The 23,087-nt window shown below is 37.6% G+C and overlaps 5 protein-coding genes across 7 annotated transcripts; 4 read left to right on the top strand and 1 right to left on the bottom strand.

Moving 5' to 3' along the window:
* Positions 1-425: 425 nt before the first annotated feature.
* LOC105328298 (sodium-dependent glucose transporter 1B) lies at positions 426-7,089 on the bottom strand. Of its 2 annotated transcripts, none has more exons than XM_066080621.1 (4): positions 7,044-7,089; positions 3,670-3,791; positions 2,131-2,422; positions 426-2,030 (listed from the first exon to the last, which is right to left on the bottom strand). In XM_066080621.1, exons 1-4 carry the CDS (start codon positions 7,072-7,074, stop codon positions 955-957), a joined length of 1,521 nt encoding a protein of 506 aa, XP_065936693.1. In that variant the 5' UTR covers positions 7,075-7,089; the 3' UTR covers positions 426-954. The 2 variants fall into 2 exon arrangements, with proteins under 2 accessions (XP_065936693.1, XP_011427394.3); XM_011429092.4 differs by lacking the exon at positions 7,044-7,089 and adding an exon at positions 5,767-5,916.
* LOC105328297 (uncharacterized protein C18orf63) lies at positions 6,136-8,448 on the top strand. Its single transcript, XM_066080624.1, has 9 exons — positions 6,136-6,322; positions 6,682-6,760; positions 6,892-6,948; positions 7,082-7,193; positions 7,297-7,338; positions 7,436-7,512; positions 7,656-7,765; positions 7,843-7,939; positions 8,134-8,448. Exons 1-9 carry the CDS (start codon positions 6,177-6,179, stop codon positions 8,257-8,259), a joined length of 846 nt encoding a protein of 281 aa, XP_065936696.1. The 5' UTR covers positions 6,136-6,176; the 3' UTR covers positions 8,260-8,448.
* On the top strand, positions 8,418-11,314 carry LOC136274169 (uncharacterized). Its single transcript, XM_066080622.1, has 6 exons — positions 8,418-8,651; positions 9,036-9,557; positions 9,699-9,756; positions 9,845-10,164; positions 10,552-10,647; positions 11,060-11,314. Exons 1-6 carry the CDS (start codon positions 8,571-8,573, stop codon positions 11,192-11,194), a joined length of 1,212 nt encoding a protein of 403 aa, XP_065936694.1. The 5' UTR covers positions 8,418-8,570; the 3' UTR covers positions 11,195-11,314.
* A 744-nt stretch (positions 11,315-12,058) lies between these two features.
* Positions 12,059-14,510, top strand: LOC105328296 (uncharacterized). The gene is made up of 2 exons (XM_011429090.4): positions 12,059-12,340; positions 12,589-14,510. The coding sequence occupies exon 2, from the start codon at positions 12,599-12,601 to the stop codon at positions 14,072-14,074; it is 1,476 nt and encodes a 491-aa protein (XP_011427392.3). The 5' UTR covers positions 12,059-12,340; positions 12,589-12,598; the 3' UTR covers positions 14,075-14,510.
* Positions 14,511-16,763: 2,253 nt separating this feature from the next.
* On the top strand, positions 16,764-22,302 carry LOC105328295 (syntaxin-16). 2 transcript variants are annotated; one of them, XM_011429088.4, is made up of 8 exons: positions 16,764-16,961; positions 17,175-17,269; positions 17,434-17,486; positions 17,655-17,761; positions 18,118-18,280; positions 19,342-19,448; positions 19,686-19,700; positions 20,733-22,302. In XM_011429088.4, exons 1-8 carry the CDS (start codon positions 16,881-16,883, stop codon positions 21,057-21,059), a joined length of 948 nt encoding a protein of 315 aa, XP_011427390.2. In that variant the 5' UTR covers positions 16,764-16,880; the 3' UTR covers positions 21,060-22,302. The 2 variants fall into 2 exon arrangements, with proteins under 2 accessions (XP_011427390.2, XP_011427391.2); XM_011429089.4 differs by lacking the exon at positions 19,686-19,700.
* Positions 22,303-23,087: the final 785 nt, after the last annotated feature.

Here is a 23,087-nt window from a genome sequence, read left to right as displayed (position 1 = left end):
TTCAACGCGCAGCAAAGCAGTTCATGGAAATTCATGCGCATTGTACATGTATGTGTCAAAATGCATAGTCTTGTTTTTAAACACGTTATTAATAAGAAAACTAAAAAAGATAAACAATTCTCTCGAAATAAAAAAACAAAAACAAAATGCAAACACTTTTGACAAAACGTGGCTCTTTGTGTAACTAGTTGGTATAGCGGAAGCTTTTTACTGTGACTCTCTTTGGTTTTTTTGTTTACTTTTGAAGTTGTGCTATTTATAGTTACATTGGCGATTTGCCTACCTACAGCGGCTAAAAATCGTACGCCATTGAAAATCTATACACAGAATATTGCTATCCTTGAGGATATTTTTCTTAATATTTAAGGAATCCTTTATACCAATCTACATTTGTAATACTCTAAATATATAGCAAAATACATGTATGCCGCATTTTGATATTTTGAGATGGCCCACGCTAAAACTAGACGGTAGAATTTTTTTTTATTTATAAGGTAGAAAATAATCAGAAAAAAAGCTTTTGAAGTATTTTTCTTATCTGCTTCGAATCGCGGAAAATGATAATTTCTGAAATATTCTTATTGTATATGTACCTGTATTTTGAGATGGTCATTGAAAAGAACCAGATGGTCGATTTCTTGAAAATTTGCAAATAAACTAGAGTTGGTGTAAATTATATACGGTTAAAAAAATAAAGAGTTTTGCAACTGTAACATACTACGCATTTCTTTTTCTAGATAATATATTTCATAGATATAAACTCAAATACATTGAAATAAGGTTAATCACGCTGGTGCTGATTCCAATATTATAGAGTATATCCACGTGGTGCACGTGTTAACCTAGCAGTAAGTGGTCACTACCATTCTACAGTCTAACTCCAACTACCAAGTCATCTAACACTCAAACTATCACAGTTCTGTACTATTGTAAATGTTGGGGTTTTAACCATTGTTACATCGACTTTTCTTGGTCCGACTTGCTGTAAAACTTCAGTTGTATACCACTCACTTCTACCACTTCCTCTTTCTTTTCCTCGTCTTTAAAACGGTGGCCCTTCCCCCAAGTGGAGAAATGCATAATGAAAGCCAATGTACACAGAGGAATGCCGTAGGAGAGCATGACGTAGAAGAAAGACAGGGGCCCGTACGCCTCGTAAAAGTACCCAATGATCCACATGTAACACACGCCACCCAGAGCGCCCCCTAGCAGGAGAAAGGTGATTCCCAGACCAGACAGGTGAATGTGGAAATCGCCCCAGCCGACGCCCGACGGGAAGCAGGGGGCAATAAAGAACGCCATTGGCTGAGTGAGGATCCACAGCGCCAAGGTGCTGTCGTCTGCGAAGATGTTCAACAAAATGGCTGACGTCATGGCCCCTGTGGTCTCTATCAGCAGAATGATGCGAATAGGAATCCACTTGGCGGCAACGAACCCAGCAAATCGTCCGATAGCGAAACTTATCCAGAACGAGCTGTTTAGGAGCGACGCCCTGTCGCCGTCAATGTTGTAATAATCAATGGCGAAACTGCGGATAAATTTACCGTACACCCGCTCACCTCCAGTAGTGACAAAAAAGAACAGGAACAGGAGGCCCAGAACTTGGATTCCAAACAATCGCTTGCCGCCGGCGCATGTTGCAGGGTCTATGATTCGGCGAATGTTCGTGTGGTCTTCGTCCTTATCTTTTTGCGTTTTTCCGACCTGGGTGTTCCTCATCCCTTTACCACAGAACTGGTAGAAGTAGAAGACCAGAGACAGGCTCATGGTGATTAATGCCACGATCAGGTAGGCCCACTCTATCCGAGATTCCCGGATGTACTCCGTCACCGGGGCGGCGGTGGTGGAAATGGGGTGGAGAGTGGTCATATTATAGGTGAAGTTTGCCGCTGCGGTCGGCTTTGGGATAGCCAAGAAGGGATTAGCTATCTGTGGAACGATAAAGGAACCGATACCAAATCCAAAATGTAAAAGGAACAACGGAGAAGAGGCCTTCTCCTGCCAGATTTCTAAAACAAGCTTCTGGCCAGCTGCAAGATAGAAAAAATATTACGTCACCAGTAGTCTGTTCTAGAGGTTTCACACGAATTCGTCTACAAGATGGAGTATTAAATGGAAACTGAATTTTACCAATGTTGATGATTCCTTCAAATGTTCCTTGCATCACAAAAAGGAACCACAGCAGAGCAATCTCTTGCGCATGCGGCGCTACAATGGTCGCTGTGGCGCCCAGGTCGAGACACACCGCCACCATCAGGTCACAGTAGGGGTCCAGCTTGTCCACCAGGAAACCCCCGATCGCGGCCCCAATGAAAAAGCCGATGCTGCGGCCCGACATTGCCCGGGACACCTCCTCGTAATCCAGGTGAGCCCGGAGCTTCAGGTCCTTCTGGGTTGGGCCGGTAATCTCCAGGTACAGACCCTGTAAAAAGTCAGATAAAACAACGAAATTATAGTATAGATGGATATAGAGAAGGGAGGAGAGGGAGTGGAAGAAAAATAGAAATAAATTGGTAAGGTACATGAAGAGAGAGAGAGAGAGAGAGAGAGAGAGAGAGAGAGAGAGAGAGAGAGAGAGAGAGAGAGAGAGAGAGAGAGAGATTTCCTTCACGTTGTATTAACGTAACAAACACAAAAAGATAAAAAAAAATGATTGACATCTGAAAAATAGAGCACATAGAACCCTTTTAACAAGACCTTGGACTTTCAGTAGGGCGTAGCTATCTTTTCCATGCGTCAAAACAAGTTTAAAATGATGCGGTTTCAAGCGAAATATGTATCGATTGCGTAGTTTTAACTCAAAAGCCAGACAAATCTTGTTAATTTCAAAGAGCCATGGCTGAGTGGCCTACAAGGAAATAGACAGGCCTATGTAACATTGCTGTTTGACACAACTACCCAAAGTCCAAGCTCTTGTTAAAATGGTTCTATTTGTTTTCTGTCCTTGCGCCTGTAAGTTCAGATTTTTGTTTATCTGCAGTAGACCGTTAAGCTATAGGAATCGGTATGTCTGCAAAGTAACTGTATAGCTACCACAACGATTTAATAATGTAATAGTGAAAAGGTTGGACGTTTAGAACCATTTTAACAAGAGTTTGGGTAGTTGTGTCAAACAGCAATGTGACGTAGGCCTGTCTATAAGATTGCTGGCCACTTAGCCGTGGCTCTTTGAAATCAACAAGGTTTGTCTGGCTTTTGAGCTACGACTACGCAATCGGTGCATATTTCGCCTGAAACCGTGTCATTTAAACTTGTTTTGACGCAAGATATAGACAGCTACGTCTAACCGAAAGTCCAAGGTCTTGTTAAAATGGTTCTATTTCAAATACACTTTCGTGGAATACTTGTTTGGCTTAACACAAAACGATTTACCGTGGCTACGTTATAAGTGATGCTGAAATTTTACCACACAGTTGGAAAAAATAAACTTTTGTCATTAACTTTACCGAATCTTCGTTCGGTTTGCCAAACTACTCAATGGTTGCAAAAGTGACTGTACATTCTACTGCAGTAATATCCATATACCAGAACACAACAGAATTAGCTTCTTCTACATAATTCCTTGTAACGTTGTGCAAATACCTATGTCCCCTTACCAGACATGCGCGTATAAGCAATATCTATTGCGTGGTCCATATATTGCAATAGTTTCTCGGTTTTAATACTTACCAGACATATCCACACTGAGACCAGGAACAGTGTCTTGACGATTTTTCCGGCGGTGGACGGTCCGGACTTTTCCTCTTTGGGTTCCGGTTTCTCTTGCGAGGACATGTCGACTTTTTCTGCAGCTAAACGACAACTTTAAAAGTTTAATTTGAAGATAGATAACGGGTCAGCTTTATCAACATTCGCTCGAGGAGAGGCGAAGGTGACATGTATTCCCGCAAATCTTGAATCTGTCTGTTCTGATAGATAGCGAATTGTCCGAGTGTGTGCACAAGAATTCGACGGAGATGGTGTATTGGGAAGTATCTTAGAAACGGAAGACTGCGCGAGTAATTTGGAGTAAATTGTAGGAAATATAACTACCCTCATTCCGGTATTTTATCGAAGTATGAGAAGTTGAGAGATAGAATTAAGTTAATTTCAATTTACAACTTAATGTACATTGACTCATCAACCTTGGAAGTCAAAGCATGTGTGAAAAAATATCGAGTATCGACAGTCGCCATTTATTTTTTTTTGCCTTTAAACAAAATTGCTTAATTTCACTATTAAAGATTTTTAATGCATTTCAACATTTCTAATTGAAGCAAATTGCGTATATCAGTAGTTCATTGTTTAAAGAGGTTTTGTTTGCTATGTATTTTCTGTGATAGTCATCTGATTTTCTTTAAACAATAAAATGCTTTCATTGGATATTCATGTTGGTATGAAGGTAGCTTGCATTGCAGATTTTTGTGGGGCCAAAACAATTGTAGATCCGCATTCAAATACTGTATGTAAAAAAACCCAAGTATTTCTGTAACCATACTGTTAGGGAGATTGATTCCACAGTAGACCCAAACAGTCAGAATGTTAACAGAAATAAATACTTACCGTAGTCGTTGCCATTTAAAACTTGCTTTTGCGAATTCTTAACAAAATCCGTATGAATTATAAATTTATATATTCTTGTGAGTCTATGAAATATTTATCAAATATTATTATCTACGGAAATCTGTTATTTTATTCAACATTTGAATAGAATATAATTCATATCTAAAAATGTTACGCTAGTTGGTGTGCTGGTGAATTGAGATGACGATCACTTTCTTTGCTCTACCATAGGAAGTCACTTTTCATTGGCTGTTGTAATTATAAACCATCGAATGAGATCGCTTCTTTTTGGTGATTTAAGTAGAATGGGTGGTCAGCAATGTAGAGCCATTGGGTATCCATTATACATACACATAACTGCAGGTACAGACCTGCAGCTAAGATACACATTAACGTTTTGATTTTGAGATATTTTATTGCCATTATCATCACTTCTTTATCCAGAGCTCTTCGTATTACAGAGATAAATACAGTCTAAGAATGGCCACAACCGTCCAGTTCCCTTAACTGGACCAAGTGATTTCTACCTCACATTACATTATATTGACATTCTAAATTTGCATAATTAGTAAACTGTTAAACAAAGATCACGATAAAGTTGGAATATATATTAAATCGTTCTACATTACTGTGTACAAATTGCGAATAACACAGGCACCTGACCTTTCTCATAACAAAAATATATGCCCTCTACCTGATAATACACTATGAGGTAGATGGTATATATCTTTATTATGAGAGAAACATGTAACGTCAGGTGTATATGTTCCTAACCTGGATAATACTTTACCTGCAACTACGTCGTTACTTTAAAGGACGTGCAAAGTTATACCTAACCATTAGAAACATAGCATGATAGAGGGTTAAGCCCCCCCCCCCCCACTTTTTCTCGCAGGAAAGATTATTGTTCCTAAATTTACCTTGAAAGATTGAGAAGTTGGATTCAGAAGCATACTATCTCCCCCCCCCCCCTCCCCCCCCCACGGATTAGGAATTTCATGATTTTGGGGAAAAAAATTTGGGTAAGAAATTTTTTGTCTTTTGGTATACTCCCCCCCCCCCCCCCCCCCCCACGGATTAGGATTTCCGTGAATTTAGAAATTACTTTTTTCTCAATATTTCGAAGGATTAGTCTAGCCCCCCCCCCCCCCCACTCACTTTCAATTTGCTTCCGACGCCAGTGCTTATATATACATCTACGTGGCTTCAGTGTCCCAGACTTACCTACACATGTGTACCTGTAGCTGCGTCTACTCTTGCTTACTGAAGCTGCCATATTTTCCTTTGTTGATGAAAGCACCCCTGTCTCAATTCACGGTCAAGGGACTTCCCGCCATGTGTCGTCACACCTAAGGCCTATCACATGTGTATGCATATCCTGTCCCTAATTGTAGGCTATGCCTCTGAATGTGTATGTTATTTAGTGACTGTACAAAATGGTTATATATATCCTACAGACTAAAGAGTATAAAATTTAAATATACGTTTCATTTTTTAAATTCATTTATTTTTAATTTATGCACAAAACTTTTAAAAACTGCGAATGGTGAATCGTTAGATCGGGCTCGGGATTTTGGAAATATAGATCAAAAACATAAAGTGCTGGCAGACGACTTTTTACTACCGAAAAAAAAATGTACGGTAAAGAAAATGCTACAGCGCCTGTCATTGTTTTGGCCAAATGTCCACCTTTAGAGGAACTGCTTACAATTTCAATATGCATTACTAAATGCCTCAATAACACTTCGTCCACTTTTCAGCCTCACGTGATAAGATGCAGGCAAGTATTATATATAATGTCATACAGTAAAACGTTGTATGACTGCATATCTTTCTATAGAAAATACTCTCTACACAACCTTGGGTACTTATTTTTACAACAAAGCTGAGTGCTTATTGGACTTCTTAAAATTCACATTATATACATTTGTTTAATCCCTTTTATAGTGTTAAATATAATACATATTCTTTATTTTCTTTAATTTCAGTTACTCTTTATTCAATTCTTGTCTGAACAGTGAACACATTGTGCAGCGGGCTATTTAACTGCCAGTAGTCTTTGTATTGTGTGTTTTGTTTGCTTAAGAGCCACAAAATTCGTTGTTCCACTAAGAATATACTGTATATATACATTTACAGAGAATTAATCTTCACTGAGCCAGATATCATTGCAACACCAGCTTTCAATTCCGATAACACTTTCCAAGTTGTTCTGAAGGTATTAAAAATCACCGTATGTTTCTCCTGTATTACTTTGGAAACTAAGAAATGATCAGATCACTATTCCGTCAATATCAGTTTTGTTAAATTCTACAGAATAAACTGAGGTTGAATTTACCTTCTTTCCAGAAAACTTTGTACAACACAGGAAAGTTGCAAGCAAGATTCTCCAAAATAGGGCTAGTGGTAACATTTCATGTTTGTGTTTGATAAATTAAAAAAAGAAGTTAACTGATATCTACTTTTATAACAATAAAATTTCAAGTCAAGAATATATTTACTCATGGCCACTGATTGGTGGTCCTTGTCCATGTTACAGGCCGGTGACCCCCAGCCTGTGACCACGGCCCTATTCCAGTCCTGTCTCCACTACACCCTGCTGGCGAGGATCGCCCCCTCCTGGAACAAAGCCGGACAGTGGCTCATACAAGGCAAATATCTACAACCTTGATATTTATAATAATTTTGTACAGATGCTTTATGTATCTTTATGATGATCTGCATTAAGAGTCTGTAATCTGTGCATTCCACCAGGTCGAGATTTTCTGTCCCATCAAGGATATCTGAACGCCGTCAGTAAGTCCACAATTCCTGTCAGAGTTATCGTTCTTTGAATTGTCACCAATCTACAATGGTATACACAGTTATCTTACCTGGTTACCTGTTCACACAGAGATGGAGCTGGTGGTCAGCCACGAACAGATTCACCTGTCCCTCACTGCGTCCGCGGTCAGGTTCCCCGCCCTCCAGGTGAGTCTACAGGTACATCATATAGGTGTACCTCAGATTCCAGATAACAGGTACATAACACAGGTGTACGTCAGACTCCTAACTCTGAGCACACAGATACCTGTAATAAATAAAGGATTCCTCTTGATTTTGTGCAAATTTAGCTGTGTGATATAGAAGTCCTAGCGAGAAGTCATCAGAAGTTCCTACAGGATCCCGACTTTGCCATACGGGGGGAGTCCATCGGCTCGCCGTGGTGCCACGTCCTACCCAGGTATATGTTACAAATTAACAAGATGACGAACCAATGTTCTTGTCGATCTTTTGTCTGTAAGAATTTTGTTAACTCAGTATGAAGAGGGGTGAGATTGTGGGCATCAGTCGTCAACTTCCGGCCGACGGCCCCTTCCGGTCCTACAAAGACATCAAGAGATATTGGAAAAACTCCGTGAGTGGAACAGTTATCTGTAACCTATGACAAAGATATCCATAGTTTGAGTTACTACTTTTAATGACTCTAAAATTCTTGAAAATATACAAATTAATAAGCTCTATGCTATTGATAACTTCTAAAGTCATTAGTGAACAAAAATTAACAAAATTATATCTAGGTAATGTTCTGTTGGTGCTTTCATTTTTCAGTATGGTTATCGACTGCCCGATAATGATGATGACAGAATTTACTACCAGATTAATTTCAGACCTCTAGGGCCAAGAATATTTACATATCCTTATTCAAACAACAAGTTGCAGATCCACACTTTTTAACAATACTAGCACCGAAAACAACTTTTCGTTTAAAATCAAAACTACAAGTGTGAGTGAACATGCACTTGAAGGCGAAAGTGTACGGGTATGTGTAATTTTACATGTAGGTGTGAGTGTACATGTAGGTGTTAGTGTACATGGAGTAGTGAGTGCCTATGTAGATATGAATTTACAAGGACGTGTGTGCTATACTGTCCTTGACCTTGTTTACCTACCCTGATGTGTGTCTCCGGTCACGGGACATCCTAGCTCTCCCCCGGGTGGACCCCCGACCGATCCTTGTGACCTTCCTCCAGGACCTGAAGGCCAAGATGTCCACGCTGTGTGGTCACCTTCTACAGCTCCAGTCCCGGGCCAACTACCTCCTGACCGAGCTCAGCTCTGTCACCCAGGTAACTGCTCTGTAACCCAGGTAACAGCTCTGTCACCCTGGTAACTGCTCTGTCACCCAGGTAACAGCTCTGTCACCCTGGTATCCTCTCTGTCACCCAGGTAACAGCTCTCTCACCCAGGTAACAGCTCTGTCACCCAGGTTACAGCTCTGACACCAAGGTATTGGCTCTGTCACCAAGTCACAGAGTCGTGCTGTTGAGTTATGCACCATATTAACATATATACATACATGTTTCTCTGTTTGGGACTTGAAAAAATAATTATCAACTTTTAAGAAAGAAGCAGAACAAATGATTTGATCTTCTATCTGCTGTTGTTAGTTTGCCTGTCTGTGATTGAAAGGTTTAATTAAGAAGGAAGAAATCATATGGATTTTTTGACAGAAGGAGAAGTCTGATTCTAGCAATTTAAGTATAAGAAACACTGCATCCAAGAAAGTCATCTACAGAAACTTTCCAATTCCGCCCCAACACACCGAGCAGAATAACAGCTGCTCTCAGACACTGTCCGTCCAGTCACAACCCGGGAACATCCAGCAAAACAAGATCTCAACCCAGCTCAGGGATAGCGCCTATCCAAACCCCTTCCCTCCCAACACACCGAGACAGAGTCCTGCAGATCAGGAACCAGCTACGTCACAGACATCGTGCAATATCAACAGACGCCTGCTTGAGCCTTCCCAGACAGTCAGTTCCAGTAACAGTCAGGAACCGAGGATTATCCCGAAGTTCCTCGCCAAAAAGTCCAGCAATACTTTTACAAGACCGAGCTCCAATCCAGGGTCAGTGACACCTCCAGTTGTTCCGGTGTTCAAAGCAAGGACGAGCGGCGGACAGAGGAAACAGCGTGATGGGTCAGGTCTGGCGAGCTCTAGTACAGAAACCCCCAGCTGTACCCAACCAAGTGTATGTTTTTGTATACTTTAAACGGTGAATGAATATGGAACGTGTCTATTATTTGATAAACCGCTTCTTTGTTTTCCTTATACATTTATGTAAGTATTTATAAATGCATTAAAATTTCCACCTTGTCTTTTAACATTTCAGACGACGCCGGTGTCATCATTGGGTAAACCCCTACCACCAGCTCCTGGCTCACTCCAAGGTTTGGGTTATAATGGATCGCCTCTTTTATTCATTACCATAAACATAACTTGTAACTCAATATAACAGAAGAGATTTGTGTTTTACAGACTCGTGGTCAGATACACCGGGATCCGTCCACCAATCATCGCTGGTTCCCCCGTCTGTCCCCCGGCCCACCCTCCCTCACACCTCACTAACACCCGTCCACAGAGCGACGTCTATCATCAGAACCCCCACAGTCGCCCGAGGAAGCTCTTCGTGTCGCACCACGCCTATAGCGATCGCGACCACGTCACAGAACGGTAACAGGCGGGGATTTAATGACTGTCCGAGTCAGAGACCGACCCCCGGGCCGACAGCCGTGGAGTCTGATGACGATTTAATGACGTCACCGAGTCTGTCCACAAAAAAGACAAGCATGAACGAGGTAATGTATAAATGCATTATCTTAATGTAACTGGTAAGAAATATAATCAAACAAATGTTTATAATCCATTGTTTATTAGTTTCAACAACATCATTTATCACTCTAGATTTGGCTGATTTGTCAGTCTTTAATATTTGCTGGTTTCATATTTCTAATCTTATAAAATCTTACAAAATTAAAACAAAAAATCTTCCATGTTGTGTTCAGCAACAACCAGGCACACAGGCACCTGACTTTATATATTTTTCTTATGATAAAAATATATACCCTATATCTATATGCAGCATTAGACATAGGGTGTTTATTTTTATTATGGGAAAAATTTGTAATGTCAGGTGCCTGTGACAAGGCAGTACAAAATTTAAAAATCTGATATGTTTTGTTCAGCAGCAACAATGCAGTGGTCCCACACCGGCCAAAAAGCCTCGGACCAAGCCCTCGGTACAGGACGTCGATGTGGAGGGGCTAGCCAGAGAGGGACAGGTAATGTATTATGCATTAAGGGGGAGTTATTGTATGACTAGGGGTTAACAGGAAGTACGTGTAATGTGATGTAGTACAGAAGGGGGGGGGGGGGGGGGGGGGTTGTTGTATGTTAAGGGGGGTTATTGTATTAATACACGAGGTTGGGGGCAAATACGTGTAATGTATTACAAAATCGGAGGGTCTGTGTTACGGGGGGGGGGGGGGGGGTGTTATATTATAGGGGGACAGGATATCTAGATTAGATGGAATTTAAAAAGCATCTTACCATAAAGAAAAGGGGAAACAAGGATAGTATATAAGAACGGATTCTAAAACTTTTGTTCAGGTGAGTTAATTATAGAGAATCGCAATAAATCTACAAAAGATTGAAATTGAGAGAATCTATATCAGAATGAGGTTTTATTTACAGCTTAGTAAAGTAAACAGTGTAACACTAATGGCGTGGTTGAAGAGCAGAGGTTTACAGTGTAAAAGTAAAGATAAGAAACCGGAACTGGTGGCCAAAGTACTCTGTGCACTCAACGTGCGCATCAGCGAACAGTGAATCGAAGAGAACAAAGAGATTTCAGAGAGCGCACTTTGTTGAATTCTACTACAGAGTAACTGCATTATTTTTTATGTTTGTCCTTCAGTTAAATCAGGAAATAAAAGTCAACATAAAGTAGATTTGAATTGTTTCATTGGTAATGAGACTGCATGGTTGTTTGGTAGGTATATTGTATATGTATTTGTCAAATGTAAAATATATTTCATTGACATATATGGTCGGAAGATTAGATAAAACTAAAGTGGACAAGTCTGAAAATCAAAATCGATATCTTAAGTTATCAATAGTTTTATACTAAAAATACAAAAAAAAGTAATCCTAAAAATACATATAAAGTAGATTTTTGAATTCAAAATATATGACAACTTTATTATGGTTTAAAGAGTACAACTTCCGGACGTGAATCCATCGATTGATGTACAGAGAGGTGTTAGGTACACGTCCTTGTACATTGTGTATCACAAAATGTAACTTGTACGGAAGTAAAGTTAAAACATAGGTAGGAGTATATAATGTCACGCCATTTTCAGTATTAATATCTTTAGCCCTTTGATGAATCAAACTTTGCAGACCATATAATATTATAATGTGAATTAAAACAAAAAAAATGTACCATGTATAATACAATAACGTATATTAAAACATGTGTTGAATAAACAGTGCGGTCATTACAGTCAAAGTGAGTTGTCTCGGCATGTGTCAGCCCCACTATACCTTTATATATCGAGTTTATTCATAATAAAGGGATATTGAATAAACTTTATAGATAAAGGTGAAGTGGTTCCAGGAAAAAAAACGTCGCGATACAAAAGATATACAGAAAACGGGGAAAAGAAATGTCACAATTGACACACAAAACCAATACACATATGACACAGAGAATTAAAATCGTTACGAATTCCTGGGTGTCTTATCAACATTAGGCGGAGTCAAAACAAACGGTCCCCTCCAAATCTGGGTCGACCACAGAAACTGATTAGGGTGATCAATCAAGGCATATATGAACGGGCGACGGCAGACAGGACGTATCTGAAAACCTGCAATTTCAAGGACCGGGAACAATCTACCCTGTACAAATGCATGTTGCGATAAGAAAAAAAATCAACATTAATCATATGAGATAACAGTTGCCTGGAGGTCGTAGTAAGTTTATTTATTCTTTTTTTTTTGCTGCATTTTAATGTTTTGAGATCAATTATTGAACAATTGTTGACTTTTTGAACAGTTTTGGAACTTGATAACATATATCATGCATTCTCGATTACAAGATTTCTAAAATATGACCATATGTACAAAGGATTAGTGCTCTGCTTTCAATATTTGCCTCAATAAATCTATCCAATTTGTTGGAGATAAAGAGATCTACATTGTAATAAATTCTTATTTCAAAGCTTTGATATCATGAGCGCGGGCAAAGAGAGGCGGCGCACTTCAAAAGTGGGTGATTCGAGCCTAGAAATGACGGCAGTGACCAAAAATAGCGAAAAACATGAAGAAAATGGAAAATCCAGCAAGGTCTCCGTGAAGGAGGCGAATTCCCCGCAGAGACATCACAACATTGTAGACGCTGTAGAGGAAGTGATGGAGGACATCCACTGCTGCGTCAAGGTCCGGGACAAGACCAGCTTCAAAGTGTTTGTATTCTTGGTGGTTCTGACGCTTGACGCCGCCGATCTGTTCTCTGATTGGCTGCTGTTCAGGGATGTGTTTGTGACACAGGAGGGGCTCGTGTATGGACCCCCGGACGATGCGCTGACCTATGCATTGCTTGCCTTTTCCATCCTCGGTACTTTTACTTTCATATTTGAGGTGGTCAATCTTTGGTGGGAGATTTTCCGGGACAACCCCTGGGTAGACTCTGACTTCGCCTCCTGCATCACCATCTGGATAGAAGACGTGCCCCAGATCGTGATAAACGTTCTGATTGTGTTGTGTAGGGAGGAGGCCATCAGCTACTTCCAGCTCGTCAAGGCGTCCGTACTGATCGTGGGGGTAGTGATCAGAATCATCGTGTCCCTGGTCAAGTACTGCTCAAAGAAGTACCTGGAGGAGGCCAAGAAAAAGACACCCAAATCCAGGCGTCACGTGGCCTATCGAGTCTTCATCATGTTTGGGCTGATGTGCATTTTGGCGGGGTCGGTTGCTGTGTTCATGTTAACGCAGTTTGAGAGACATCCAGATGGAAATATTCAATTCAATACACCCAAAACCGCGTTCGAAGGGAAATTCCACGAGGAGAAATATTTCGATAACGTCAGTATTTACCTCAATCACCCGGTATTCGATCTGAACACGGGGAACTCTGAGGTGGATTTCATTCGTCTGATCAGCATCTACGATATCCGAAACAAAGCTGACAAGACTTTCAAGCTGTCTTATGACGAGCCCGCTAAAACAAAGTTCGTCGTGTGGGAGCCCGACAGTTCCGGTGTTCTACAGGAAGTGGAATGTTTTACCATCAACCGGGGCACTAAGACTGTCTCGACCCAAACCTGCAATCCTTCCTTCAGTAGCGGAACAATGTCAGAGTTTACTTTTAAGTTCCATTTTATTAAACCGAGCGTTCCTAAACTTATTTTTGGTGACATTACGTACAATCTGAAGGTCAAAGAGAGTGGAACCTGTAAAGACCCGGCCACGGATATTGTCACAAAACCCAACCAACGGCGCGGGAGCGGCGCCAGCCGATCGCCCGTCATCCACTACTACCGCGCGCACATCAGCACCCCATCTCATCTACTTCCGTCCAAGTTCTATCAGTTTCCGGCTGATCTTACCGACATTGCTCAGGTCTGGAAAACCGGATTTGCTTCCTGTGAAAGTTCCGGAAGTTTAGCTCCCCACAGAGACACATCATTGGAAACAACTTGCCTATAGAACAAGAATTATTTGTTGATTACGCTTTGTTAAGTCATGGAAGAAGAACAAAATATGTTACATTTTACAGGGTAAATTTGATAAAAAGATTTTTTCATGATATAAACACAACAAATACAAGATTTGCAAAAACAAAATGAATGAATATTTTTAAAATAAACAAATAAATAATAAGTAAATTTTGAAAAAAAGCAAGTTAAGTTATAACATTTCTCTTTGAAAACATATTAAGCTAATTTTTTAAAGAACCAATTTATTTGTTTCGGTACATTTGCATGCTTCATAAAGGAAAAATGAATGCCAATTACAGTCTTGCACAGCACCTTTGTTAGTCAAATTATTTGTTTGACCCATTTATGTTTATTTGTAAATCGTACATTTTTTTATCATGGTTGTTTTTATGTGTATCATTTGTATATAAAACATTTATTGTGTGTTTGTTGATTTTTAAGGAGGCTGGATCAGGATGGTCAACAATTTAACCATCAGATCTACCTTAAGGTGGCTCACTACACCGTGAAATATTTTTTCAAATCAGCAGAAAATTACTTGATTATGAGAGATATCATAATGGATAAGAAGTATTTAAGTCTTATAGGCAAAAAAAAAAAATGAGCAAATTTGGATGAAAAATTCATTTTCAAAAATTTAATTCAGTTAACATGAACAAAAGCTCCAGGCGGATTCGAACTCGTGATCTGCGGTTCAAAAGCCCAATACTTCAGCCATCGAGCTACGGCGATATCATCCCAACTGAACGATACAAACAGTTTAACAAAACATTTAAATCGCCATCTTATGACGTAGTGTCTTAAAAAGTATAAGTGTAATTTGTGAGGTACCTTAAAATTTCATAGATTCTAGTTTTGGCCGTAAACCATAATTAAGTAAATAAAGATTTCAAATATTTTAACTTTAAATTTTTAGTATTTTCCTATACCTTTACGTAGAGCTCTTCATGTTAAGAAGATAATTATAATGTACAAATGACCACCCAGCCCTCTGTATATTTGATATGAATGGGAAACCTTAAAAACCCAACAATTTCTGTTGATAGTAATATAAAGACTAACTATCAACATGAACATAAATCAATTGGAATCTGAAAGATATATTGCATGGATTACGATTTTCCCCGAATACAGACATTGTGAATACGTAACATACGTAATATTTTATGGATTCTTCCATTATTTTGTTTTCACAACTTCTCTATGCGGTTACAGCTTAGATATCTTCTATAGAACCACAAAGCCAATTTTAACCAAGGGGAATCACAGAAAACTGTTGTTTAAATAAGGAACCCCTTTAAAGGGGCATGGTCATGGTTTTGGTAAAAATCTAATTTGGCGTTTTTATTTATTACAATGCTTTGATAATGCATTTCTAATGATCAACCAAAATTTGAGTGCCAATCACAGAGTTATAAGCAAGTTACAGAGCTCATAATTCTTATTTTTTTTATGTAAATAATGCTCGTGCCAATAGAGAGTATCTACTCTGCTGGATTTTTCCTCATTTTTAAAATCCCTTCATTAACATTACACTCTGTTTACACAAGTTTACGTTAATTTCATTTTGCTGGAAGTAATCACGGTCAAAATACAAATTATACAAAGAGTTCTACTAATTCATTTCTCTATTCAGGTTTCCTGAATTTATGACAAATCAATGGTTTCAGACACCATTAATTTAAAATCATACAGTATCTATGTTTCCTAAAGCGACAAGTACATGTATTTATTCTATAAACAGATAAAGTAACAGGTACTCACTGTTCAAACACGGGAGAAGGCGAAATAATGGGAAAAGACGCCATATCTCTTTGCACTGCTGTAATTCTACATTCAAATGAAAAATATTACATTGTGTTTCAAAACGGAATAGTTCCAAAGGTACAGAATGTTCCAAACGGCACACTCAATGTGATGTCGCCGGTTAATGTTTAAAATATTTTAACATTTACGTCAAAGTTGGCGTATTCGTTTCTTAGTAAGTTTTCACTAAAAGACGACCAAAAGACTATGCTCTATTTTAAAAGAAAAATAGGATGAGACTTTTATGACCTAAATAAAGTTAACAAAAAAAAAAAAAAAACCCAGACGATTTGTTGTTGGTTATGTGCATGGTGCATGTTCTTCAGCGCTATAACGTTATAAGTCTATGAACATGCAACCGCCGAAAAGCTGGACATGCGAAAAGAGATTTAAAGCATTCGTGTTTTGATTTATGTATACCAGAAGCAGTCTAAAAGTACTGAAATTAAATTTAAAAAAATATAGAAATAGTGATCATGATATAACTGCTCTACTGAACTGCCTACAGTGTCGTCAACTGCATGATCGAACGACTATCTGGTTGAATGTCTTTGCAACAGATCAGTATATCAAATCCCAGTGACTGGGGTAAGTCAGATTCATTTGATTTTAAACTTCAATCTAACAATACCAAACATCAAAATTTACGGAAACGGTTTACCAAGTTTTTTTTTTCAAAGATGAACTATAATTAAATATAGGCACATTGGCATATTTTATAACCACTTGGGGGAAAAAAAGACCTATGGAGTAGATTCACACAAACTTTGTCCAATATTTTTGCACAAAAAACATATTACGATTTACTGCAATCTAATACCACTCCCACCAAAAGAATCCGAAACATTTGACGTACGACGCTAAACCGAAATGCCCCTTCACTTCCTGTTGTGTACACGAAACTAGATGAAAATGACAACATGATCATTGAAAACTTAATCTAATCAACTTTTAAAAGAAATAATTGTCTGTAATTAAGTGTATGTGAAATGGCTACCCGGAGTCTAACGGAAGTATTCATTTTAATGCGAAACAATGCTCTACAAAGTAGAAACATGTTTTCAGAACAGGTTGGTAAACCTACATGTAGTTAATTAATGATATGTTCAGAGCTTTATGTCTTTATTTGCGATAAACAAAAATTGATATTCAACAAAATCGTTCTAGAATGAAATACTTTAAAGGAAAGACATTAAGAATTCTTTATTGATAGATCAATCATTTATGATTTATGCCCAAAATATTTCTGAAATTAAAACATTAAAACATGGAAATGATTTAAGCTGGCAGATGACCGGATGGCTCTGATGTCCAGTTGTCATGTTGATCTCGAGCACGGCACCGCCAGCACCAAGGCCTCTCGGCTTCCTCCAGAATGGTGAGTATGAGATGGCAGATATTTTGATCGTGAATCCTAAGCTCAAGCTTTTAGTCTCTTCCCTTCCCAAAGAGAGAAATGTAACTACTTGACAAATGATAGTCAAAAAGGTGTGTATATTGGATTGGTTATTGATTTTATTTTTTGTTCACTTTGTGTTGCAGGGTAGATGGAGTGGAGGAGGTCCAGTTTGAAATGTCTAAAATCAAACAGAAAAGTGAGTTTTTGTTCACAGCCGTATACCAAACAGGACAAAAAATCATTGTAAATAATCTGAGATAGTGTCTCTGACTCTGTATTATATGTCAAAACCATTCAGATATGATAAATATTAATAGCTGTTGTGAAGTGATAACATATTTCATCTTTCTCTCATATTTTTTAGTGAAAGAGCTTGCAACTCTTCATGACCGACATTTAAATCGTCCTACTCTAGATGACAGTATACAAGAGGAACACACCATAGAAATTATGACCCAAGAAATCACACAAGTAAATTTCATGAAAATCAAAAATTTGAACAAGAGTTGAGATTTGCTTGATACTTTGATTAATAACAATTCATTATCAAACTGTTAAGTTTTTAATGTACACCAAGCATATTTGTTCATGATATGAGTATTATATTAAATAATAAAGAGTGCAGGCTTAAATTTACATTGTAGACAATATTTATTTTATAGAGCCAGTCCAGAGATTCTGATTACTTCTTTGAAAATTACATTACATGTATATCTACTTAATTTTTAGTTTTGAAATATTTGAGTTCATTTTGGGGATTTCATGTTAAGTTTTTGAATAAGATATTAATCTAAGTATTAAAAGAGATTTTCTGTTTTGTTTTTTAGATGTTCACCAGATGTCAGAGACTGGTCCAACAGATAAATAGTCGAAGTTTCCATGGCACAGAGCAGGAAAAGCGACTATCTACAAACATCGTCTCCTCTCTAGTACGCTCACTGCAGGAAATGTCCACCAACTTCAGGAAAAGCCAATCAGTATACTTAAAAAGTATGTAATACATATATACGGTATATACCAGGACTTAAAAAGTACCGGTACATTATACATATAACCTTTATATACCAGGACTTAAAAAGTATTTAATACATATATATTAATGTACAGTACATGTATATACCAGGGCTTAAAAAGTACGTAATAAATATAACCTGTATATACCAGGACTTAAAAAGTATGTAATACATATATACAGTGTATACCAGGACTTTTTCATCCTTGTTTTATTTTTGGTCTAATTTGCCCTCATTGTCAATAGTGGTCCAACTCAAAAAATATACTGTGGTTTCATCAATATTCGTTGAATACCAAATTTCGTGGATTTCATTGTTAAGTTGATCCATGAAATTAAATGTTTATTGAAGTTCAATTTCAACTAACATTTTGTATTGATAGGATCATTGGCCACGAAATTACGTATCCTTGAAACTGTGGTTTTCAGAAAATCCACGAAAATTGATACCCACGAAAATTAATGAAACCACAGTAGTTACCTCTTTTTAAATACTAAGTCACTTCAAACTTATTGACAAAGCAAAATATTTCACAGGTGGGGTTATGTTAAAGTATTAACTGTAAAAGTGAAATAACCATGTGTTTAGATACCTATATATGTTATTTTGACTAGACCAGCATACATGTAATTGTCAGATCAGGGGGGCTTAACTCTTGCATGAGATTAGTTGGTCAGGGATTCTGACATGCAGAATGCTGTTCAAGGGATTTTCAAAAATCTGTTTTTATGCTTTTCCTAACATATCAGTGAATTGAACAGAGTTATTGACCATCATGATAGTGTAGTTGAACACAAAAGTGTAGATACTGCTGAATACAAGATTGATTATTATTCAGGTAAAACATATTGTCCCTCCTTTTAAGATTCCTCCGTTTAGTAATCAAAGACTCACGAATACAGCTGTTTTTGGAACTGTTTATTGTCAACTTTGTGTTCTATTACATTCCCACATACTTTCATTATTTGTGTTGATATAAATATTTAATTAACATTTACTTGTAGTTACTGAATTTAATACTAATATGCTTTGATTTAGAAATAAAGTCTCGGGAGGAGAGGTCGCGTGAGTTTTTTGACTCCAGTATAGGACCAGACTCGGCACTGATGCAGGAGTCGGACCCCTTCACCGAGCACTACGACAAGGTAACTAGACTTCAGTAGGAACTCTGTCTCAAAATGATCCAATTTTATATATACATTCCTTTTGGGAGATTTACTTTTCAATGTAATTATCCTTATTTATGAATGAAAGTCACATTTTTTATTTATTTATTTTTTCTATTTTGTATTAAGTATTTGCATTTGTGTTTTAAAAATTGTTGTTCATTTAAATGTATATTTAATTCATTATGTGGTAAATGATATTCTGTCTATAAACAGGGTTTGGAAATGGAGGTAATGTTTCTCTGCTATTATATGTTCTGCATTGACAGTTCACATATCTGTTCTGCCAGATAATCTTAAATTAATCTTAGTTAATCTGATGGAAGAATCCTCGGCATGGTGTCTGATAGCTTGACTAGTCCTAGGTCTGAGTTCTACTTACCACTCTATGACCAAGTGCATGACAACTCGCAGAATAACTACTGTGGAGGAACCAATGTTGCTTTAGCTAACAACATGATTCAGGATTAATCATGTCTGTCAAATTACTAATGAGGGAGGGGTGTTTAATTGATTGCTGCTGATCTCCATGCCCCCAAAGTTTTGTTGGGACAGTTTTTTAGCATTTGTTAATAAGAGCTATTTCAGCAAAACTAAAAGTGTCCTGCTTTAAAATGCATTGTCACAATATTTATTTCATAGATATGCATATATTCTACTCTAAATGTAATTTGCAGATATTTTTATCATTGTACCTTAAAAGGATATTTTCCAGTGTCTAATATACTTGTCTTCAGACTGACTTTGACTGACTATTATTATCTCATGTATCCGAAACTGTGATGCTAATTATGCTATATCATACACATGCTTTATTACAGATAGTTTGCTTTTCTGTTCTAGATAGGTTTTATTTAGCAGAAAACCACAGATGTGGACTTTAATGATCTAATTTTGATGTTTTACAAACCTTACTAAGAAGCAGATACAATGTATTATGAATTTTATCAACTATTTCACCACATCATTGATAGTGTACAGATGATCAATGTGTTCATGTCCACTCTCTCATGGTGTGACAGAATCACAGAGACAGAGTAAACATGCAAGGTTTTGAGAACTTAAAATGCTTTAACATGTTGAATAGTACTTAAGACCAGCAGCTTAAGTTCACAGAAACACAGATATAGATTCTCCATGCATTTCTTCTAAAAACAGAGCATATTTTCTTACAGAGTATTTTCAAAAGCATAGACATGGATTGTCACGATTTTTATATGCATGGTTTACCCAGGTACTTGAGGTATCACCATTTTCTTGCAGAGTTTTTCAAAAGCTCAGGTCCAGATGGTGGAGGAAAACACAACAGCAGTTCGCCACCGCGAAAAAGAAATCACGCAAATCGTGAAATCCATACATGATTTAAACGACATTTTCCGCGACCTGTCGCAAATGGTGGTCGACCAGGGAACAATACTGGACCGCATAGACTATAACGTAGAACACGCCAGTGTGCAAGTGGAGAAAGGACTGAAGCAGCTACAGAAGGCCGAGAAATACCAGAAGAAAAACCGCAAAATGCTGATCATCATCGTCCTGACGTGTCTGATCGTCATCCTCATCTTTGTGTTAGTCGGAGTCAAGAGCTAGGCCACCTACTGCAATGTGTGTTTTATGTTGGAAAAGTCAGCGGTGTTTCTGTGTATTTGTGTTGAGGATGATTGTTATTGCATCTTGATATCACTTGAACACAAAATTTAAAATATTTTCACAATTATCAGATACTTCCAGATTGGGGGTCACTCCGTGGATAAATTATCCAGTTGTGAATCTTATACAAGCTTTTAGTACAAACAGTTGCAGTCATTACATTATACAATCAATTAGCATTACCCAAGACATTCCTTATCAAGGACTCATTACATTCATTACTTACATTACAGTGTTTGGAATGGTGTGCATGTATTGTAATGTATCTGAAACTGGAAGCAAAGAATCTCTGTAGTTGTACACTCCATAGTTACTCTAGGCATTGACAATCTTTACATGTAGGGTCTGTCTGATTTTCATTTATTTTCAAGAAATATTTCTTGCCAAAAGACATGAAAGAAATGCAATATGAAAGCTTCAAGCTTTATTCAGAAGAGGAAGAAAACTGTTGTGAAGAGATAACTTAAAATTTGATTTTAAGACTGCATCTAAAATACAGTAGGCTGGAGATACATAAAGTTACATAGCCATAGTTACATAGAGTTATGTGTAGAATTACGTTGGGTTACATAGTCATATTTACATTAAGTTACATAGAGTTCCACTGACTTACGTAGAGTCACATTTAGAAATCGGGGTACCTTGTTTCCCCCACGTTCCGTCACACACAAATTTCTGTGAGATCTAGTCAATTTGAGACGGTTGTGATTCATTTTTTTTTAACATTCCAAACTTTCATCAGTGAGCACAAATGACATTCATTGGTTTACAGGCACATAGCACCATTTCTGTCCAGGGGTAAAGAAGGTGGATTGTCGGGAACATCTTGACAAGCAAGCATTAAATCACACGTGGCCAACCTTCAAATTCTTAATAGACAGTAGGAGGGGATATAAAGATTTAAAGGATTATTCCATATTTGAAAAAAGAGGGTCCAGCCCCTGTTTTGGCTACGTGCCTGTTTTACTTAGTAAGTTTACACTTGGTGCAATAGAGACCCCAGCACTGTGTAGTCTGAGGTTTCATCGGTCAGCATATTAAGTGTTTTATGAATGGGTCACCATTATTTAGAACAATCTTGTTTTGTAGATTTTCTGTGAGAGAAAGATATGTTAGTGTACTGTACTTGTCTTGATGTTGAAATCTGTGATATAAATGAAATAAAAACAAAGTAACAACACTTCCAGTAGACTTCATTATCATTGACATGTCCATTGGTTATGTATGTTTTCTACAATGCTAGCTACATGTACCTTCATACCCGTATGAATCACTAAAGTAAGAATTGAATATTGATGAAATATTTACATCTAACGAGTATGATTTCCTCTATTTCTTATGGAAACTAATTGTAATTCACAGTTCTGTAAAAACTGACAGGACTGAAATCTACACGCCCTGCTTATCGATTGGTCGAAACCTACAGCGACCTAAGAAAAATTACGGACTGCACGAAATAATTATGATGATGTCAGACTCAAATTCCTATAGAAGACAATTTGGCTTTTCTTTTAGCTAACGTACTAATATACATTAACAGTAATTTAATTAATTTTAGCTTTACTTTTTACAATTAAATTATGTAAATATGAACAATGAAATGCTTTCTTTGATGATTCATGCGGGTTATGAAGGTAGCAATCGTTGCAGAAAAAAGGTAACATAACTCGCTAACGCGGGTTATTTATTTTTTCTGCAATGTCGCCAACACCAAAACCCACATGAATCACCAAAGAAAGCATTTCATTGTTGGAAAAGATACATACATGATAATTGTATATGTTTACATATTTAATTATATTTGAAATGGTGGTTCTTGGGATCTAAAGTCAAAGTTTCTTCATCTTGATTGGCAGTTGAGATTTTGTAACACCATGAACACGATGTCTTGATCTGTTGATAGATTGGATAAGTGCATTCAGTGATCCTTATTAAATGAATAAACTTATTTAAATCGCACGCAAGGTT

Source organism: Magallana gigas, chromosome 3, assembly GCF_963853765.1.
Source record: "Magallana gigas chromosome 3, xbMagGiga1.1, whole genome shotgun sequence".
Taxonomy (NCBI): domain Eukaryota; kingdom Metazoa; phylum Mollusca; class Bivalvia; order Ostreida; family Ostreidae; genus Magallana; species Magallana gigas.
The sequence above is the reverse complement of the archived record's forward strand: the minus strand, read 5'-3'. Positions and strand labels throughout refer to the sequence as shown.

Bases quoted from the DNA above. Each gene is read 5' to 3' on its own strand.
- LOC105328298 (XM_011429092.4), bottom strand. From the start codon at position 5,818: ATGGCAGCTTCAGTAAGCAAGAGTAGACGCAGCTACAGGTACACATGT. The intron at 2,423-3,669 runs GTAAGTATTAAA...GACTTTTTACAG, and splicing joins TCTCAGTGTGGATATGTCTG to GGTCTGTACCTGGAGATTAC. The intron at 2,031-2,130 runs GTAAAATTCAGT...TCTATCTTGCAG, and splicing joins TGAAGGAATCATCAACATTG to CTGGCCAGAAGCTTGTTTTA.
- LOC105328297 (XM_066080624.1), top strand. From the start codon at position 6,177: ATGTACGGTAAAGAAAATGCTACAGCGCCTGTCATTGTTTTGGCCAAA. The intron at 6,949-7,081 runs GTAACATTTCAT...TCCATGTTACAG, and splicing joins TCTCCAAAATAGGGCTAGTG to GCCGGTGACCCCCAGCCTGT. The intron at 7,940-8,133 runs GTGAGTGGAACA...TTCATTTTTCAG, and splicing joins AGAGATATTGGAAAAACTCC to TATGGTTATCGACTGCCCGA.
- LOC136274169 (XM_066080622.1), top strand. From the start codon at position 8,571: ATGTCCACGCTGTGTGGTCACCTTCTACAGCTCCAGTCCCGGGCCAAC. The intron at 9,757-9,844 runs GTTTGGGTTATA...TGTGTTTTACAG, and splicing joins AGCTCCTGGCTCACTCCAAG to ACTCGTGGTCAGATACACCG. The intron at 10,165-10,551 runs GTAATGTATAAA...TGTTTTGTTCAG, and splicing joins AAAAGACAAGCATGAACGAG to CAGCAACAATGCAGTGGTCC.
- LOC105328296 (XM_011429090.4), top strand. From the start codon at position 12,599: ATGAGCGCGGGCAAAGAGAGGCGGCGCACTTCAAAAGTGGGTGATTCG.
- LOC105328295 (XM_011429088.4), top strand. From the start codon at position 16,881: ATGGCTACCCGGAGTCTAACGGAAGTATTCATTTTAATGCGAAACAAT. The intron at 17,487-17,654 runs GTGAGTTTTTGT...CATATTTTTTAG, and splicing joins GTCTAAAATCAAACAGAAAA to TGAAAGAGCTTGCAACTCTT. The intron at 18,281-19,341 runs GTATGTAATACA...GCTTTGATTTAG, and splicing joins CCAATCAGTATACTTAAAAA to AAATAAAGTCTCGGGAGGAG.